Source organism: Budorcas taxicolor, chromosome X (assembly GCF_023091745.1).
Source record: "Budorcas taxicolor isolate Tak-1 chromosome X, Takin1.1, whole genome shotgun sequence".
Classification (NCBI taxonomy): domain Eukaryota; kingdom Metazoa; phylum Chordata; class Mammalia; order Artiodactyla; family Bovidae; genus Budorcas; species Budorcas taxicolor.
In genome coordinates this window covers 140,142,973-140,159,334 of record NC_068935.1, presented here as the reverse complement: position 1 = coordinate 140,159,334, position 16,362 = coordinate 140,142,973, and the positions used below count along the sequence as shown (strand labels likewise).

General features: G+C 48.7%; 1 protein-coding gene across 1 annotated transcript in view; it reads left to right on the top strand.

The window, feature by feature from the left end:
* DHRSX (dehydrogenase/reductase X-linked) overlaps window positions 1–16,362 on the top strand; it is a 101,476-nt gene that overhangs the window by 67,631 nt on the left and 17,483 nt on the right. Inside the window, exon 5 of the mRNA XM_052662972.1 lies at window positions 8,296–8,503. Within this exon, the coding sequence (XP_052518932.1) occupies window positions 8,296–8,503 (208 nt within the window). The remainder of the gene's footprint in view (window positions 1–8,295; window positions 8,504–16,362) is intronic.

Below are 16,362 nucleotides of genomic sequence, written 5' to 3'. Positions count from 1 at the left end.
AACGCATGACATAAATCAGCTCGCGGACCAAGGACCGTTAGCGCTGGCCTTCTGGGCAGTGGCCATGGGGGCCTTGGTGTCCAGAGCACTCAGGAAAGCAGGGACTGGGGTCTGATTCTTGGGGAGCAGGTGCCCAAGTGTTGTTGTTGTTCATGTCCGACTCTGTGCGACCCCATGGACTGCAGCACGTCAGGCTTCCCTGTCCTTCACCTCCCAGAGCTTGCTCAAACTCCACTGAGTCGGTGATGCCATCCAACCATCTCATCCTCTGTCGTCCCCTGCTCCTCCCGCCTTCAATCTTTCCCAGCATCAGGGTCTTTTCCAATGAGTCAGCTCCTTTCATCAGGTGGCCAAAGGATGGGAGCTTCAGCATCAGTCCTTCCAGTGAATACTCAGGACTGATTTCTTTCAGGATGCACCGGATGGATCTTTCAGCTTTGGTAGTCATCATTCTGTTCTCTCCGTCTGTGAGTTTGTTTTGTAAATAGGTTTATTTGCACCGCGTTCTTAGATTCCGTGTGTAACTGATAACACATGATATTTGTCTTCCTCTGTCTGACTTACTTCACTTAACACGATAATCTCTAGCTCTGTCCGTGTTGCTCCGAAAGGCATCATGTCATTCTTTTTCACGGCTGAGTAATATTCCATTGTATATACGCACCACACCTTCTTTATCCATTTTTCTGCAACATTTAGGTTGCACCCACGTCTCGGCTCTTGTACATTTTACAATGCAAAAGCCGTTCACAGAGCTGGGTGTTTCCGATCCCGCCGACCCAAGGCATCCTGGGTGTACATACATCAGAGGCTGGGAGGTGCTTCCAGCCAAGAATAGCTGCTTGTTGGAGAAGCATGTCTGCCCTGCTCTTGGGGCATGGGGCAGGCACGGTGGGTCTTCCCTCTGTGGTGACCGGCAGATGATGTTATGGGGAGCACGGTGGACGCAGTGAGCTGTGGACCGATCCACACGGCACTCTCGTTAATGATTTCCCCATTGACTCACGGTAGATTCTGGACACTGTCGTTTGCTCTTTGAATGTCTAGATTTTACCTGGTCTGTGGTGAGACCGTGTGTCCATTACCGCCCCCACCCTGGGGCCACTCAGCCCCCCCACCGCCCCGGGGTCACTCAGCCCCCCACCCCCTGCGTCCTGCTCGCGTGACGAGGATCTGGGGTCAAAGTCACCCCAACCCTGGTCCTCAGTTGAATCACATGCTTTCTATCCATTTATAGTGTGTGTGTGTGTGTGTGTGTGTGTGTGAAGTTGCTCAGTCGTGTCCGACTCTGTATGACCCCACGGACTGTAGCCCGCTAGGCTCCTCGGTCCATGGGAATCTCCAGACAAGGATACTGGAGTGGGTTGCCATTTCCTTCTCCAGGGGATCTTCCTGACCCAGGGATCAAACCCGCATCTTTTATGTCTCCTGCATTGGCAGGCGGGTTCCTTACTAGTGAACTGAACCACCTGGAAAGCCAGACAGCAGCTCACTTAATCATGGGTTTAGTCATGAGTGGGGACCCTGGGAGTTTTAGGCCCAGCATCCAGGGCGCTGCCATCCGCACCTGGCTCCCCCAGTGGATGAATCCCCAGATGATCTGACGCGTCTGGAACACGGTGGGGTGTGGGGCTGTAGGCATGCCAGCGATGCCCAGGCCACTGCTGTAAAAATATATTTCCACTCACAATGCTCTTGCCCAGGGCTTGCTCAGATCACCTTTGAAGATTTCCCAGGTCACCTTGAACTCCCCCTGAGCCCGGAGCCTCCTCGCGGTCGACTGGAGTCAGAGAGTTGCCGCTCGAATCTGTCAGCAGAGCTTGTGTGTGGAGACCATCCGAGCTGGCACACCCCTCGGGCTGCACGGGAGCTGTCCTGTCTGTGATCGCTGGGAAACACATAATCCGAACGGACTGAGTGTATAGGTCCAGCCTCAAGGAGGTGGCTCAGGGGGGTGTCCTTCAGCTCAGATCTCCATGCACCTGACTGCAAGTGCCCCAACCAAAAAAAAAAAAAGAACACGAATGAGTCCAGTGGGTCTGTCCAGTGGCGTTAGCTCCAGAGCCCATCAGCTGGGCCGAGGCCTGGCTGACCACACTCTCCTGGGTGGTTTCTCTGCTGCCCATGTCCAAGAAATCAAAGACCATCTTCCCCTCACCTTGGTGAACAGGGATGGAACCCAGACGCCTTGCAATGTAACCGTGGATTCCTCACCTTACTGGACCACGATGGAACTCCCCCAAAAGCATCTTGAGGATGTGAGACGCAGCACCAGCTTTTTTATAACCTGATCCTCAACTGTGCAGGCTGAGGCCCTGGAGACACCTTCAAATTCAACCCTCAGTTCCTGCCGACCCCCACGTCCCCTTCCAGCGCCCCTGTTCCACAAGGTGGCGTGTTTTCCAATGTGACACATGATAGCTTTCAAGTCCATCTGTGACACGAATGAGTGACCGATCACAGCACAGCGGGTTCGTAAATACCTGCTTTCTTGTTGATAATCATCTTTTATGAAGTACAATGCGTGTACAATGTTATATGTTGCAGGTGTACAGGATGAAAGGGAAACGGGTGGTCGCGCAACTGTGTCCGACTCTTTCTGACCCCATGGACTGTAGCCCACCAGGCTCCTCTGTCCATGGGATCCCCCAGGCAAGAATTACTGGGGCGGGTTGCCATTTCCTCCTCCAGGGGAATCTTCCTGACCCAGGGATTGTACCCGGGTGTCCTGCATTGCAGGCCGACTCTTTACCAGCTGAGCCACAATGCAGACGGTAGTGATTCACAGTTGGTAAACTTGGAGTCCGTGGACAGTCATTATAAAGTGTTGGCTGTGTCCCCTGTACTGTAAAATATATCCTTGTACTTTATTTTAAACTGATGTGAAATGAAGTGAAAGTCGCTCAGGTGTGTCCGACTCTCTGCGACCCCATAGACCATACCGTCCATGGAGTTCTCCAGGCCAGAAGACTGGAGTGGCTAGCCTTTCCCTTCTCCAGGGAGATCTTTGCAACCCAGCGGTTGAACCCAGGTCTCTGGCCTTGCAGGCGGATTCTTTACCAGCTGAGCCACAAGGGAAGCCCAAGAATACTGGAGTGGGTAGCCTGTCCCGTCTCCAGCGGATTTTCCCCACCCAGGAACTGAACTGGGGTCTCCTGCATTGCAGGCGGATTCTTTACCAGCGGAGCCACCAGGGAAGTTTACACCAACACACAGTGGTTTGGACCTCTTCACCGTCTCCCCCCATCTTGCCCCCACCCCTTCCTTCTCTTCTGCTGATCTCACCACCAGTTTCTTCTACGTCCGAGTCTGTTTCTTTGTGGTCATATTCACTAGTCTGAGGTATTTTTACGGTTCCACGTACGAGCGATCTGACGCAGTGTCTTATCTTTCTCTGACTTGTTCTGTGTCACAGCAGCTGGGATTAGTTCATTCCCTTTTTATGACTGAGTGATATTCCGTTTGACTGAGTAGTATTCCACGGGCTGTAAAGAATCCCACGTGGTATTCGTCTTTCTGTTTATAGCTTCCTTAGCTTAGTATGGTCATCTCTGCGTCCATCCATGCCGCTGGTTCATTCTTGTTCATGGCTGAGTAATATTCCATTATATTTATACCTATATGCATATGTATATGTATATGGTCTCCCGCCTTGCAGGCAGATTCTTTACCAGCTGAACCACCAGGGCAGCCCATGGAATATCACTCAGTCAAATGGAATATCACTCAGTCATAAAAAAGGAATGAGGCAATGCTGCTGCTGCTGCTGCTAAGTCGCTTCAGTCGTGTCCGACTCTGTGCAACCCCAGAGACGGCAGCCCACCAGGCTCCCCTGTCCCTGGGATTCTCCAGGCAAGAACACTGGAGTGGGTTGCCATTTCCTTCTCCAATGCCTGAAAGTGAAAAGGGAAAGTGAAGTCGCTCAGTCATGTCTGACCCTTCGCAACCCCATGGACTGCAGCCTACCAGGCTCCTCTATCCATGGGATCTTCCAGGCAAGAGTACTGGAGTGGGGTGCCATTGCCTTCTCCATGAGGGAATACACACACACACACACACACACACACACACACACACACACACACACACCACATCTTCCATATCCGTTAACTGTCAATGGACACTTAGGTCATTTCCACATCTTGCCTGTTATAATTAATGCTGCTATTAACCTGCTCCAGTATTTGTGGCTGGAAAATCCCATGGACAAAAAGAACCTGGTGGGCTACAGTCCACGGGGCTTCAGAGAATTGGGCATGACTGAGCTAGTGAGCATGCAGACATATTGAAATAACCACAGTCCTTTGCCTGCATTTTGGACTGCTGTCCCTCTGGTCCTCCCATGGGGCTGCACCCGGAGCTGCTGTTTTCTGAACGTTCCACAAGGGTCTCATGTCCAGAGTGGCTTTCTCCTGTGGTTTGAAGTTGTTGTTGTTGTTGAGACACTCAGTCATATCCGACTCTCTGCGACCCCATGGACGCAGCACTCCAGGCCTCCCTGTCCATCACCATCTCCTGAAGCTTATGCAAACTCATGTCCATCGAGCTGGTGATACCATCCACCCATCTCATCCTCTGTCGTCCCCTTCTCCTTCCGCCTTCAATCTTTCCCAGCATCAGGGTCTTTTCAAATGAGTCTGTTCTTTGCATCAGGTGGCCAAAGGATTGGAGCTTCAGCTTTAGCATCAGTCCTTCCAGTGAATATGCAGGATTGATTTCCTTTGGGACTAATTGGTTTGATCTCTTTGCAGTCCGAGGGACTCTCAAGAATCTTCTCCAGGCATGGCGCCTGGCCTCCGCTGGGCTGGTTGACGAGATCCCCATGTGTGATCGCTGGGCCAGAACAGAGATCTTAGGAGTGCCAGCCTTCTCTCGGGAGGCCAGCTCTGCCCCGAGAGACAGAATTTTGAAAACTGGGGTCTTTTCTGAGCATGCCCTCGGATGCTCTATGACCTTGTCACCACTGCCAACTTCCACTCATGACGGCAGTTCGGGAGGCCACCGCAACTCAGGAAATGTGCTGTAGAATCTGTCTCCCGAGGGAATGCGTGTCCAGACAGTGAGCAGGCTGGCTATCCCTCTGCCTGGAGCCCTGTGTCCTTTCCCGACTGGCCTCACGTGAGCCGCGTGCCCCCGGAATGTACGAGTCTGTCATACGCTGAGTACCCTCCCTGCTGCAGGCACGCACACAGCTTATTGAACGCAGCTTCATCCCGTCCACCTTCGACATCAAGGGAACTTACTGCACGGAACTGTCCACATTGTGTCCAAAATGCCTCTTGACCACCTCTGCCTGGATTCTTCCAGACAGCTTCTGAAGGGCATCCCCAACACACTCCTCAGAAACGTTTTTATCATGCACCTTACTTTTCATCACATATAAAACAGACACCCAGTGAGAGTTTGGTGTATTCTTAAAAAATTTTTTTTGTTGGGCTATAATTGATTTTCCAATGTTGTGTTTCTTTCTGCCATACAATGAAGTGAACCAGCCGTGTGCTGAGTTCAGTCGCTCAGTCGTGTCTGACTCTGCGACCCTGTGGACTGCAGCCCGCCAGGCTCCTCTGTCCATGGGATGCTCCAGGCAAGGATACTGGAGTGTGTAGCCTTTCCCTTCTCCAGGCGCAGGGATGGAACCCAGGTCTCCTGCATTGCAGGCAGATTCTTTACCATCTGAGACACCAAGGAAGCCCAAGGATACTGGAGTGGGTTGCCATGCTCTTCTCCAAAGGCATCTTCCTAACCCAGGGATGGAACCCAGGTCTCCTGCATTGCAGGCAGATTCTTTACCAGCTGAGCCAGCAGGGAAACCCAGATGGGCTAGAAGTACAGATATATCGCCTCCCCCTTGAGCCTCCCTCCCAGCCCCCATCCACCCGTCTAGGTCATCACAGAGCCCCGAGATGAGCTCCCTGGGCTATACAGAGCTTCCCACTAGCTGTCTGCTTCACACACGGTCGTGGATATATCAGTCCTTTATGTCGGTCCTTTTCTATCCATCCCACCTTCTCCTTCCCCCAGCATCCCCCAAACTGTTCTCTGCGTCTGTGTCTCTGTTACTGCCCTGAAATTAGGTTCCTCTGAACTGATTTTGTAGATTCCGCATATATGCATGAATACTTCTTTTCCTGACTTACTTCGCTTTGTATGACAGACTCTAGGTCCGTCCACATCAGTGCATCTGACACAGTTTCATTCCTTTTCATGGCTGAGTAATATTCCACGGTGGGCTTCCCAGCTGGCTCGCCGGGTTATGAATCTTCCTTTGATGCAGGTTCGATCCCTCGGTCTGGAAGATCCCCTGGAGGAGGGTGTGGCAACCTACTCCAGTATTCTTGCCTGGAGAATCCCGTGGACAGAGGAGCCTTGTGGGGCTACAGTCCATGGGGTTGCAAAGAGTTGGACACATTAAACACACATTCATTAGATATTCCATTGTATATGTGTTACTTTTTATTGACTACTGTTCAATACAGGGCAACATTTTAGAACATCTTTGAGCTTAGCATCATATAATAACAGCAAACTCAGTTGATATGTTAAAACTGTAGCAAAGTTTCTCCTTTCAGAACCACACACCTTTAGACAGCTGACCATCGTGCAGAAAATGTCTCTAGTTGAGGAAACCTGTTTTGTTTACGTAGAGGTCTTAGGGAGAAAGATGTTCAGTGGGTATAGTCTTAAAATAATGGACGTTGGTCCTAGGTCTGTAATTTACTTGTGTGAAATTTACCAAGCCCCTCGACTTTTTTTTTTTTTTTTAAATATTTAAAAGGCATTTTACTTTAAGGGGCTTCTCAGGGTTTCGCTTGTGGCTCAGCTGGTAAAGAATCCGCCTGCAACGCAGGAGACCTGGGTTCGATCCCTGGGTTGGGAAGGTCCCCTGGAGATGGGAAAGGCTACCCACTCCAGTCTTCTGGCCTGGAGAATCCCACAGACTGTATAGTCTGTGGGGTTGTAAAGTCAGAGACGACTGATCGACAGTCACTTTCACTTCTCACCTTCAGGTGGTAAAGACTCTGCCTTCCAATGCAGGAGACACAGGTTCAATCCCTTGGTTGGAAAGATTCCCCCAGAAAAGGGAATGGCAACCCACTCACGTACTCTTGCCTGGAGAAATCCCATGGACAGAGGAGCCTGGTGGGCTGCAGTGAAATAGTCAGAGATGACTGAGCAACTTAGCACAGCTTAAAGCACATTTTATTTTAAATATAGCTGTGTGTATATGTCAGCCCCAAACTCCCAGTCTATTGGGTTGGCCAAAACATTCTTTTGAGATTTTCTGGAAGATCTTACAGGAAAGCTAAACAATCTCTTTGGAAACCCAATATTTTTTTCATCAGATTTTAGGTGCTGTATGAGTGGTCCCCAAACTGTCTGGCACCAGGGACAAACTTCACAGAAGCCAATTTTCCACAGACTGAAGGTAGAGGGGGTGGTGATGGTTTCGGTAAGATTCAAGTGCAATTGCATCGATTCTGCACTTTATTGCTGTTGTTCAGAGGCTGTGTTGTATCTGACACCGTGAGCTCATGGACTGCAGCACGCCAGGCCTCCCTGTCCATCACCAGCTCCCGGAGTTTGCTCAAACTCATGTCCATTGAGTCACTGATGCCATCCAACCATCTCATCCTCTGTCGTCCCCTTCTCCTCCTGCCCTGAATCTTTCTCAGCATCAGGGTCTTTTCCAGTGAGTCAGCTCTTTGCATCAGCTGGCCACAGTATTGGAGCTTCAGCTTCAGCTTCAGTCCTTCCAATGAATATTCAGGACTGATTTCCTTTAGGATGGACCGGTTGCATCTCCTAGCAGTCCAAGGGACTCCCAAGAGTCTTCTCCAACACCACAGTTCAAAAACATCAATTCTTTGACACTCAGCTTTCTTTAAGGTCCAACTCTCACATCCATACATGACTACTGGAAAAACCATAGCTTTGACTAGACGGACCTTTGTCTGCAAAGTGATGCCTCTGCTTTTCAAAATGCTGTCTAGGTTGGCCATAACTTTCCTTCCAAGGAGCAAGCATCTTTTAGTTTCGTGGCTGAACTCACCATCCTTGGTGATTTTGGAGCCCAAGGAAATACAGTCTGTCACTGCTTCCTCCTGCCCCCCATCTATTTGCTGTGGACAGAGCTGGACACTGAGGTGGGAAGGGGTGCTGGGAGTTAGGACCAGAGATACTGTCCTGGACTTTAGGGGCTTCTCCGTCGTCTACGGGATGGTGTAGAGTCTCATCTCTTCCCACCCCACCCACCTACTCGTTTCTGACTCTTTTGAGTGCCCCCTTTGTCCCCAGCCGGCGTGATGATGGTGCCCCAGAGGACCACGGACGACGGCTTTGAGGAGCACTTCGGCATCAACTATCTGGGGCACTTCCTGCTCACCAACCTCCTCCTGGACACCCTGCAGGAGTCGGGCGCCCCTGGCCGCAGCGCCCGGGTGGTGACCGTGTCCTCGGCCACGCACTACGTGGGGGAGCTGAACCTGGACGACCTCCAGAGCGGGTGAGTCGGGGAGGCAAGGTGACCTGTCAACGCGACGCTCTGCACAGGGCGCTTGTCCCAGGCGACGTCGCTTCCCACCTCCTGGTCTGCAGCTCAGCCTCTCTCGTGGCCAAAAAAAAAAAGCAAAAAACTGCACCACCAACACAGGCAGACCTGGGAGGGGCTGTGGGTTTTGGTTCCAGACTGCAGTGATAAAGGACGTATCGCGTGAAAGTGAGCTGCACAAATTGGTTTTTCTTTCTACTGCATCTGAAAGTGATGCTTACTCTAGCCTGTAATTTCTTAGATGTGCAATAAATAGCATTGTGTCTAAAATAACAGGGTACAGACCTTGATTAAAAAAAATCCTTTATTGCTGAAGAATGCTAACTGTCCTCTGAGCCTTGAGTGTTCAGTTCAGTCGCTCAGTCGTGTCTGACTCTTTGCGACCCCATGGACTGCAGCACGCCAGGCCTCCCTGTCCATCACCAACTCCCGGAGCTTGCTCAAACTTGTGTCCATGGAGTCCGTGATGCCATCCAGCCATCTCATCTCAGCGACTTGTAATCTTTTTGTGAGAGTTCTTGTGCGGTCAGTACTTGTCTAGTTGTCTATTTCATGCATAGTATCAATGGCGCGTATGTATCAAAATCCTGCATATGTATCAATCGCCGCCTCTCAATTCCTCCCACCCCGACATTCCCCTTTGGCGTCCATATACTTGTTCTCTACATCCGTGTGTCTTTCTGCTTTCCAAATAAGAGCGTCTATACCATTTCTCTCCCTGGAGAAGGGAATGACAACCCGCTCAAGTATTCTTGTCCGGAGAATCCCACGGACGGGGGAGCCTGGCGGGCTGCAGTCCGTGCGGTCACAAAAAGTCAGACACGACTTAGCAACTGAAAACCTACTGTTTCTCCACGCTTCGCCTAAGTGTTAATAAACGATATTTGCTTTTCTCTTTCTGACTTCACTCTGCATGAAAGTCACAACCTTTTTTGCAGTAGTCACATCAAAGGTCACTCATCACAGCTCAACGGAACAAATATGATCACCATGCAAAGACTTGAAAGAGTGGGAGAAAGCAGGCCTTTAATTTAGAGTCGGCTGGAAATATGTCGCTGAAGAGATAATAAGATGAATCTCCTGGCTACCAAAACTTTCTATATTACTTGTTTCCATCTTGTGTGCACCTGGCTTATAACCTAGCAACTTACAGCTGTTAAATGTCATGTCAGAACTTCAGAGCACCATTTTCAACCAGCCCTTCACTTCGATTCAGGATTACGGCACTCTGAAATAAAAATTCTGTCAAATTTAAAATTTAAAAGAAGGATACAGGGAGAATGACGGAAACGTGACACAGAGACGTGAGGTGAACAGACGCTGTTTTGAAACACGGCGCCAGGAGGTTTCCTCCACACGGAGCTCGCCCAGACCTTCAGTGTGCACAAAAGCGCAATATCGCTGATGTGCAGCAAGATGAGATCTGCCTGGATGAGGAACCGTTTGCTGTTTTGCGGTCACACATGTAAGCAGTGTCTGCATATCAGTCTATTTATATTTAGGCTTTGAGGCAAATCCTAGTATATTCTTCAACACGTGAGAAAAACCGTGAAGCATGGTTACAATTTAGTCTATGAGGCGTAGTTGACGTACAGTGTTGTAATTTCCACCTTGGAGCAAAGTGACTTCTCCATACACGTCTATCCATGCTCTTCTCTTTTATTCTTTTCCATGATGGTTTATTGGGGCTTCCCTGATAGCTCAGTTGGGAAAGAATCTGCCTGCGATGCAGGAGACCCCAGTTCGGTTCCTGGGTCAGGAAGATCCCCTGGAGAAGGGCTAGGCTACCCATTCCAGTATTCTTGGGTTTCCCTGATGGCTTGGCTGGTAAAGAATCTGCCTGCAATGCACATGTATAAGCATAATTATACTCACATAGTCATGTATATTATCATATTCATATCATTATTTGCACGTGGTTTAGTTGCTCAGGACTCTTTGCGACCTCATGGACCATAGCCCACCAGGCTCCTCCACCCGTGGGATTCTCCAGGCAAGAGTACTGCAGTGGGTTGCCATTTCCATATTAATATATAGTATATAAATTTAAAGATTGTATTGTATTTATTGTCTAATATTGGCTATATTCCTCGTGCTGTAAAACATATCCTCGTTCCTTATTTAATTTTTTTACCTTCTGGACACACCCTGCAACATGCAGGGATATTAATTCCCTGACCAGCGATCAAACTCACATCTGTTACGCTGGAAGGTAAAGTCTTAAGGACTGGAACACCAGCTAAGTCGTGTCCAACTCTCTGTGACCCCAAGGACTGTAGCCCGCCAGGCTCCTCTGTCCATGGGATTCTCCAGGCAAGAACACTGGAGTGGGTTGCCATTTGCTCCTCCGGGGGAGCTTCTGGACCCAGGGACGGAACCCAGGCCTCCCGCATCACAGGGAGATTCTTCACCACTGAGCCAGGGGGACGCCCTTTGGACAGTACCTATTTTTTCTCTGATGAGAACTTGAAAACCTTTTTTTTTTTTTTAGTGCAAACATATGGTCTACTCCATTACTGGCATCTTACTAACAATGGGTGCCCTTCCTCACTGTGTCCACTTAGCACCTGGTCTCGGGTGTCCCAGTATCCTTACTGTGGTGGGCTTAGATTGGCTCTGAGTTCAGCGCCAGACCCAAACCAAATACAACACTCAGCCTTGTAAACACCACTTATTGCTTGCATCAAATGCAGAAGTCAAGGTCCAGTTTCTTCTTCTCAACCGAAAAAACCATGCTGCTGCAATTTAGGAGAAGATTTCCTATCTCTAAGTAACGCTTTCCTAGGTTGTTCATCAAGAACCAACCCTTTAGAGAGTTATCGAGTCTTTGATTCAGTACACAGATTTGCGTATATTGTGTCTAAAATACCATCCTTCACCTTTCCTTCTCTTGCCTTTAAGATAGAGAAAGTGACAGGGATCTGAACATGCCAACTCAAAATGTGCCACTTGGATACACAGATTATTTTGAGCTGAAGGCCATTGCGAAGCAACAGATGCAGAAAGATGCCATTCGGGAACTTCCCTTATCTAACTAAAAACAGAAACTTCTGAGAAACGAGGACTTCCCAAGTCTTTGGAATCCCCCAGACCTGTGAAATTAGAAGGGAAATTAACAAGTGTTTCTCTTGAAATTAGAAGTGAAAATCATGTGTTTCTCTTGTTAATCTGACAGTTGTTGGTTTAATCTGCATGCCCTCATCACCGAACATAAAAGTATAGAAGAAACTTTTTTTCCTTTCCAACAAAAAGGCTACCGCAGTGATATCTCCACTTCTGTTTTAGATTGACCTTCAAATTATTTATGAGGTAGTTAAATTAATAAGTTACTGTTTATTGAAAACAAAGGTATATTTATGGTTTCTGTTCTACTTTTTGAGGCCGTGTGTTACAAAGGGCAGTTACTAAAAGTCTCCTGTTTCGAAGCAAGTCGCGTAGACATTTTATGAATGTCTTCTGCCGGTGCTTTTGTTTGTAAAGGGAATTTGGAAAACTGGTTCTGAGGAACCTATTTGCAGGGCAGGAATACAGACGCTGATGTAGAGACAGGTTTGCGGACACGGGGTCTGGCGGCGGGGGCGGGGGGGGGGGGGGCGAGCAGAGGGCGGGAGGAACTGGGAGAGGAGCAGTTTGGCTGTTAGCATTGTAACCATCTCTTCATTGTCTTCAATACCAACCGTGTCTCTTGTCCCTCGGGGCTTTACTTAGAAACTCTAATGGGAATCCTGTTCTCTGGTGTCTCAGCTCTGATTCTTTTCCATTTCCAGCGTGGATGTGTATCTTTCAAACCACCAGGGAACCACTCCTGAAATTACTTGTACTCTTGTTTTTCTTTTCTTTTTCTTTTTCTTTTTTTATCCTTTAGAGACAAGTATTGACTTTTTGCATCGTCTCTTCTCTGTGCTATTGTAGAGGACCATAATTCTTCTTTTCACAAAGTTTTAGCATGTTTATTGTTTCACTGGAGCGTGATTGGCTTATAAAGTTGCGTTCGTTTGTGCTGTACAAGGCATGAAGCAGCTATATGCGTACGTATAATCCCTTCCCTCCCGAGCTTCCTCTGCATTCCCCATCCCAGCCCCTGAGGTCATCGCAGACCACACAGCCGGGCTCCCTGTGCCACTCGCCAGCTTCCCACTAGCTGGCTCTGTTACGCATGGCGCCGCATAGATGGAAGCGCTCCTCTCTCAGTTCCTCCCGCCCTCTGCTGCCCCCGCCAGACCCCGTGTCCGCATGCCTGTTTCTACATCAGCGTCTGTATTCCTGCCCTGCAAATAGGTTCCTCAGAACCAGTTTTCCAAATTCCCCGCTGCTGCTGCTGCTAAGTCGCTTCAGTCGTGTCCGACTCTGTGCCACCCCATGGATGGCAGCCCACCATGCTCCCGCGTCCCTGGGATTCTCCAGGCAAGAACACTGGAGTGGGTTGCCATTTCCTTCTCCAATGCATGAAAGTGAAAAGTGAAAGGGAATTTGCTCAGTCGTGTCTGACTCTTCGTGACCCCACAGACTAGAGCCTACCAGGCTCCTCCATCCATGGGATTTTCCAGACAAGAGTACTGGAGTGGGGTGCCATTGCCTTCTTTGTCCAAATTCCCTCCCTATACATGCATTAATATACAGCAATTGTCTTTCCCTTTCTGACTCACTGCAATCATCTGTATGACAGATGATTCTCTGGGTCCATCCACATCGCGACGAACAACCCAATTTCTTCCCTTCTTTATGGCTTAGTAATATTCCATGTACACATCACCACATTCTCTTTATCCATTCACCTGTTGATGGACATCTAGGTTGCTTCCAGGTCCTGGTTACCCTCAACAGTGCTGCAGTGAACATTGGTTTATTTTTTGAAAGAACCTCCATACTCATCTCCATAGAGGTAAGCCATAATTCTGTCATGCGTCAATTTTCCTTTAAGGAACCTGCACATTTCCGGTGTCTTCTTTCTTAACTTCACGACTGCTCTTCTGTCCCAAACGGCCCTGTTAATTCAGGAGCAGACGGATGTGTGTGTTGCTGACATGGTCCAAAGCCAACGGGAAAGTTGAGCCTTTACCTCCCCGTACTTAATAACCCCCTCATTGCTGGAGCTTTCTCCTCCCCTGCTGGGCAGAGAGAGGAACAGCTTGCCAGAAACAGGCATCTCGACTATAATTGGGGGGTTGTCACGGATCCCGGGGAGGGAATTGGTGCTTGGAACTCTGCTGTGTTATCATCTTCCTTCCTCCCTCCAACAAAAGATGTGTTTGGAGTTCCTCTGGCAAACGCTCTGCGGAAGCTCGTCCTGCGTCACCCTTGGCCGACCTGCCCTTCCTCGTCGCTGAGACAAAGGACTTGGGGTTTATTCTCCAGCTTAAATTGCAGGGGCCCCCGAAAGAACCTCAGAGTTTGCACGTGGCCTCTTGTGACAAATGGCTGGCTGCCGGCTGGCAACATCGTGGGGGCTTGCTGACAAGGAAGAAAGTTGCTGCCCGGGGAAACGGCAGGAGGTGGGACAGAGTCCCCAAGGGTGTTGATGTGGTTGTCACATTTTGACAGCCGAGAGCCCACGTGTGCAATTTACAAAACAGCTTGAGGTGGTTTTTTTAATTTTTTTTTTCAGAAAGCCTCACTAGGCAATGACGCTTACATGGCTTCATTTCTCAGCCTTATCATTGCTTGTCCTGTTTTCTATGTTTAAATATTTCCCTTTCCGTTTTGTCATTATTTTTTTTCCCCCTCTTACGTGTTTTTCCTTGGTCACGTTTCCTGACTTTGCTTTTCTGAATCATTGAGTCCATTTCGTTCATTTAATGCAATTTTCAATTCCTGTTTAGTAAGAGCCTTTGTGCATAAGAGGCATTGAGTTCCAGCGAGTGCTTTTTTTTTGTTTTTGTTTTTGCTTCTCATGTCAGGATGGATTTCTTTCTTTTTAATCTCTGTCTGCATTAAATTCCCACAAGGGTGAATTCCGTGGATGGATTTTCTCCGAATGTTAGAGTCACCACGGGGGCTGAAAATGTAAACTAACATAGACTCTGGGGCATGTTGAACCGCAAGAAGAAACACAAGTGGGGCTGCATTCGTATCCACAAAATTACAGAAAAAGAACTATGGACATGAAGAAAATGACCGATCCCCAATGAACCAGACGTGGAGTATTTTGCCAGGAAGACTTCCTTGGTTTTCTTTATTTTTCAGACTTGTTTTTTTTTTTTTCCATGTGGGCCATTACAGACTTGTTTTTTTCTTTTTTCCATGTGGGCCATTTCTGAAGCTGATATTGAATGTGTTACAATGTTGCTTCTGTTCTTTTTTGTGGATAGTTGAATTGTCAGGTTTTAATGTCCCTTTCACAATTTCAAGTGCTAGCTTTTCTTTTTCAACACAGATCACTTGGGTTTTTCATTTGCAGATTTATTGTTGATGACAAAAGAAAAGAAAAGGATGAAAGCCTCAAAACTGGTCCTTGTTATTTATTCTGTTTAAATTTTATTGGAATGTAATTGCTTTACACCGTTGTCTCTTGTGTGTTGGTTTTTTTTTTTAGCCGTGAGGCATGTGGGATCTTGTCTCCCTGACCAGGCATGAAACACCCAGCCTCTGCACTGGCAGGTGGATTCTTAGCCACTGGACTGCCCGGAACGTCCCCAGTAGAGATGTTAATGAGCTCTTCATTCTACGCAGGCTATGTAGCTATGCATAAAATTACTAGCTAAAAGACTCTGATGCTGGGAGGAATTGGGGGCAGGAGGAGAAGGGGACGACAGAGGATGAGATGGCTGGATGGCATCACCGACTCGATGGACGTGAGTTTGTGTGAACTCCGGGAGATGGTGATGGACAGGGAGGCCTGGCGTGCTGCGATTCATGGGGTCACAAAGAGTCGGACGCGACTGAGCGACTGAATTGAACTGAACTGAAGCTACCACAGTTAGTTTGCCTGGAGTGGTATTTTCTCTGCAGTGAATTCTTTCCTACATTCCAGGAATGCTACTTTCTGGGAAAGGTTAGGTATCAGTGACCAACCATTATGTTTTTATTTATTTATGCAAAGAATTTTTGTTTTGACGGGGACTGTTTTTAAAGTCTTTATGGAATTTCTTATTAATGCCATATTGCTTCTGTGTTACGCTTTGGTATTTTCGGCCACAAGGCATGTGGGATTTTAGCTCCCTGACCAGAGATCAAACCCACACCTCTTGCATTGGAAGGTGAAGAGGCCTTCACCACTGGACCGCCAGAAAAAAAGCCCTGTGGTTTTCAGGAAGTGGTGCCCACGTCCAACCTCATAAAATAGTGCCTGATGGTAGGAAGTCAAAACGGGAGTGGATGGAGGTGGTCATTGTGCCCTAGAGGAGCACATCTGTCCTGGCGTCTTCCCCAAGTGTCGAACACTCCAGGAGAAAATAAAAAGTGGTGTGGGGCCCTATAGCAAGGTCACAGGTGGGCAGCCCTGCTCCAGAATCACAGGATAAACATCTCTGGAACTGACCAAGCCCCGTAGCAACTGTTGCCACGAGCCTGCGGATCTAAACCAGTCAGTCCCCTGACCCTATATTGGGTGGAATATCCACCCTAGTACCCACCCTGTAGCATCCTAGGAGAACTCCGCAGTGCAGGTAACACACGTGGGCGCCCCTGGTGACTCACTCGGTAAAGAATCCACCTGCAGTGCAGGAGACCCGGGTTTGATGCCTGGGTTGGGAAGATCCCCTGGAGGAGGGCATGGCAACCCACTCCAGTCTTCTTGCCTGGAGAATCCCACAGACGGAGGAGCCTGGTGGGGTGCAGCCCACGGGGTTGCAAAGAGTCGCACACAACTGAGTGAC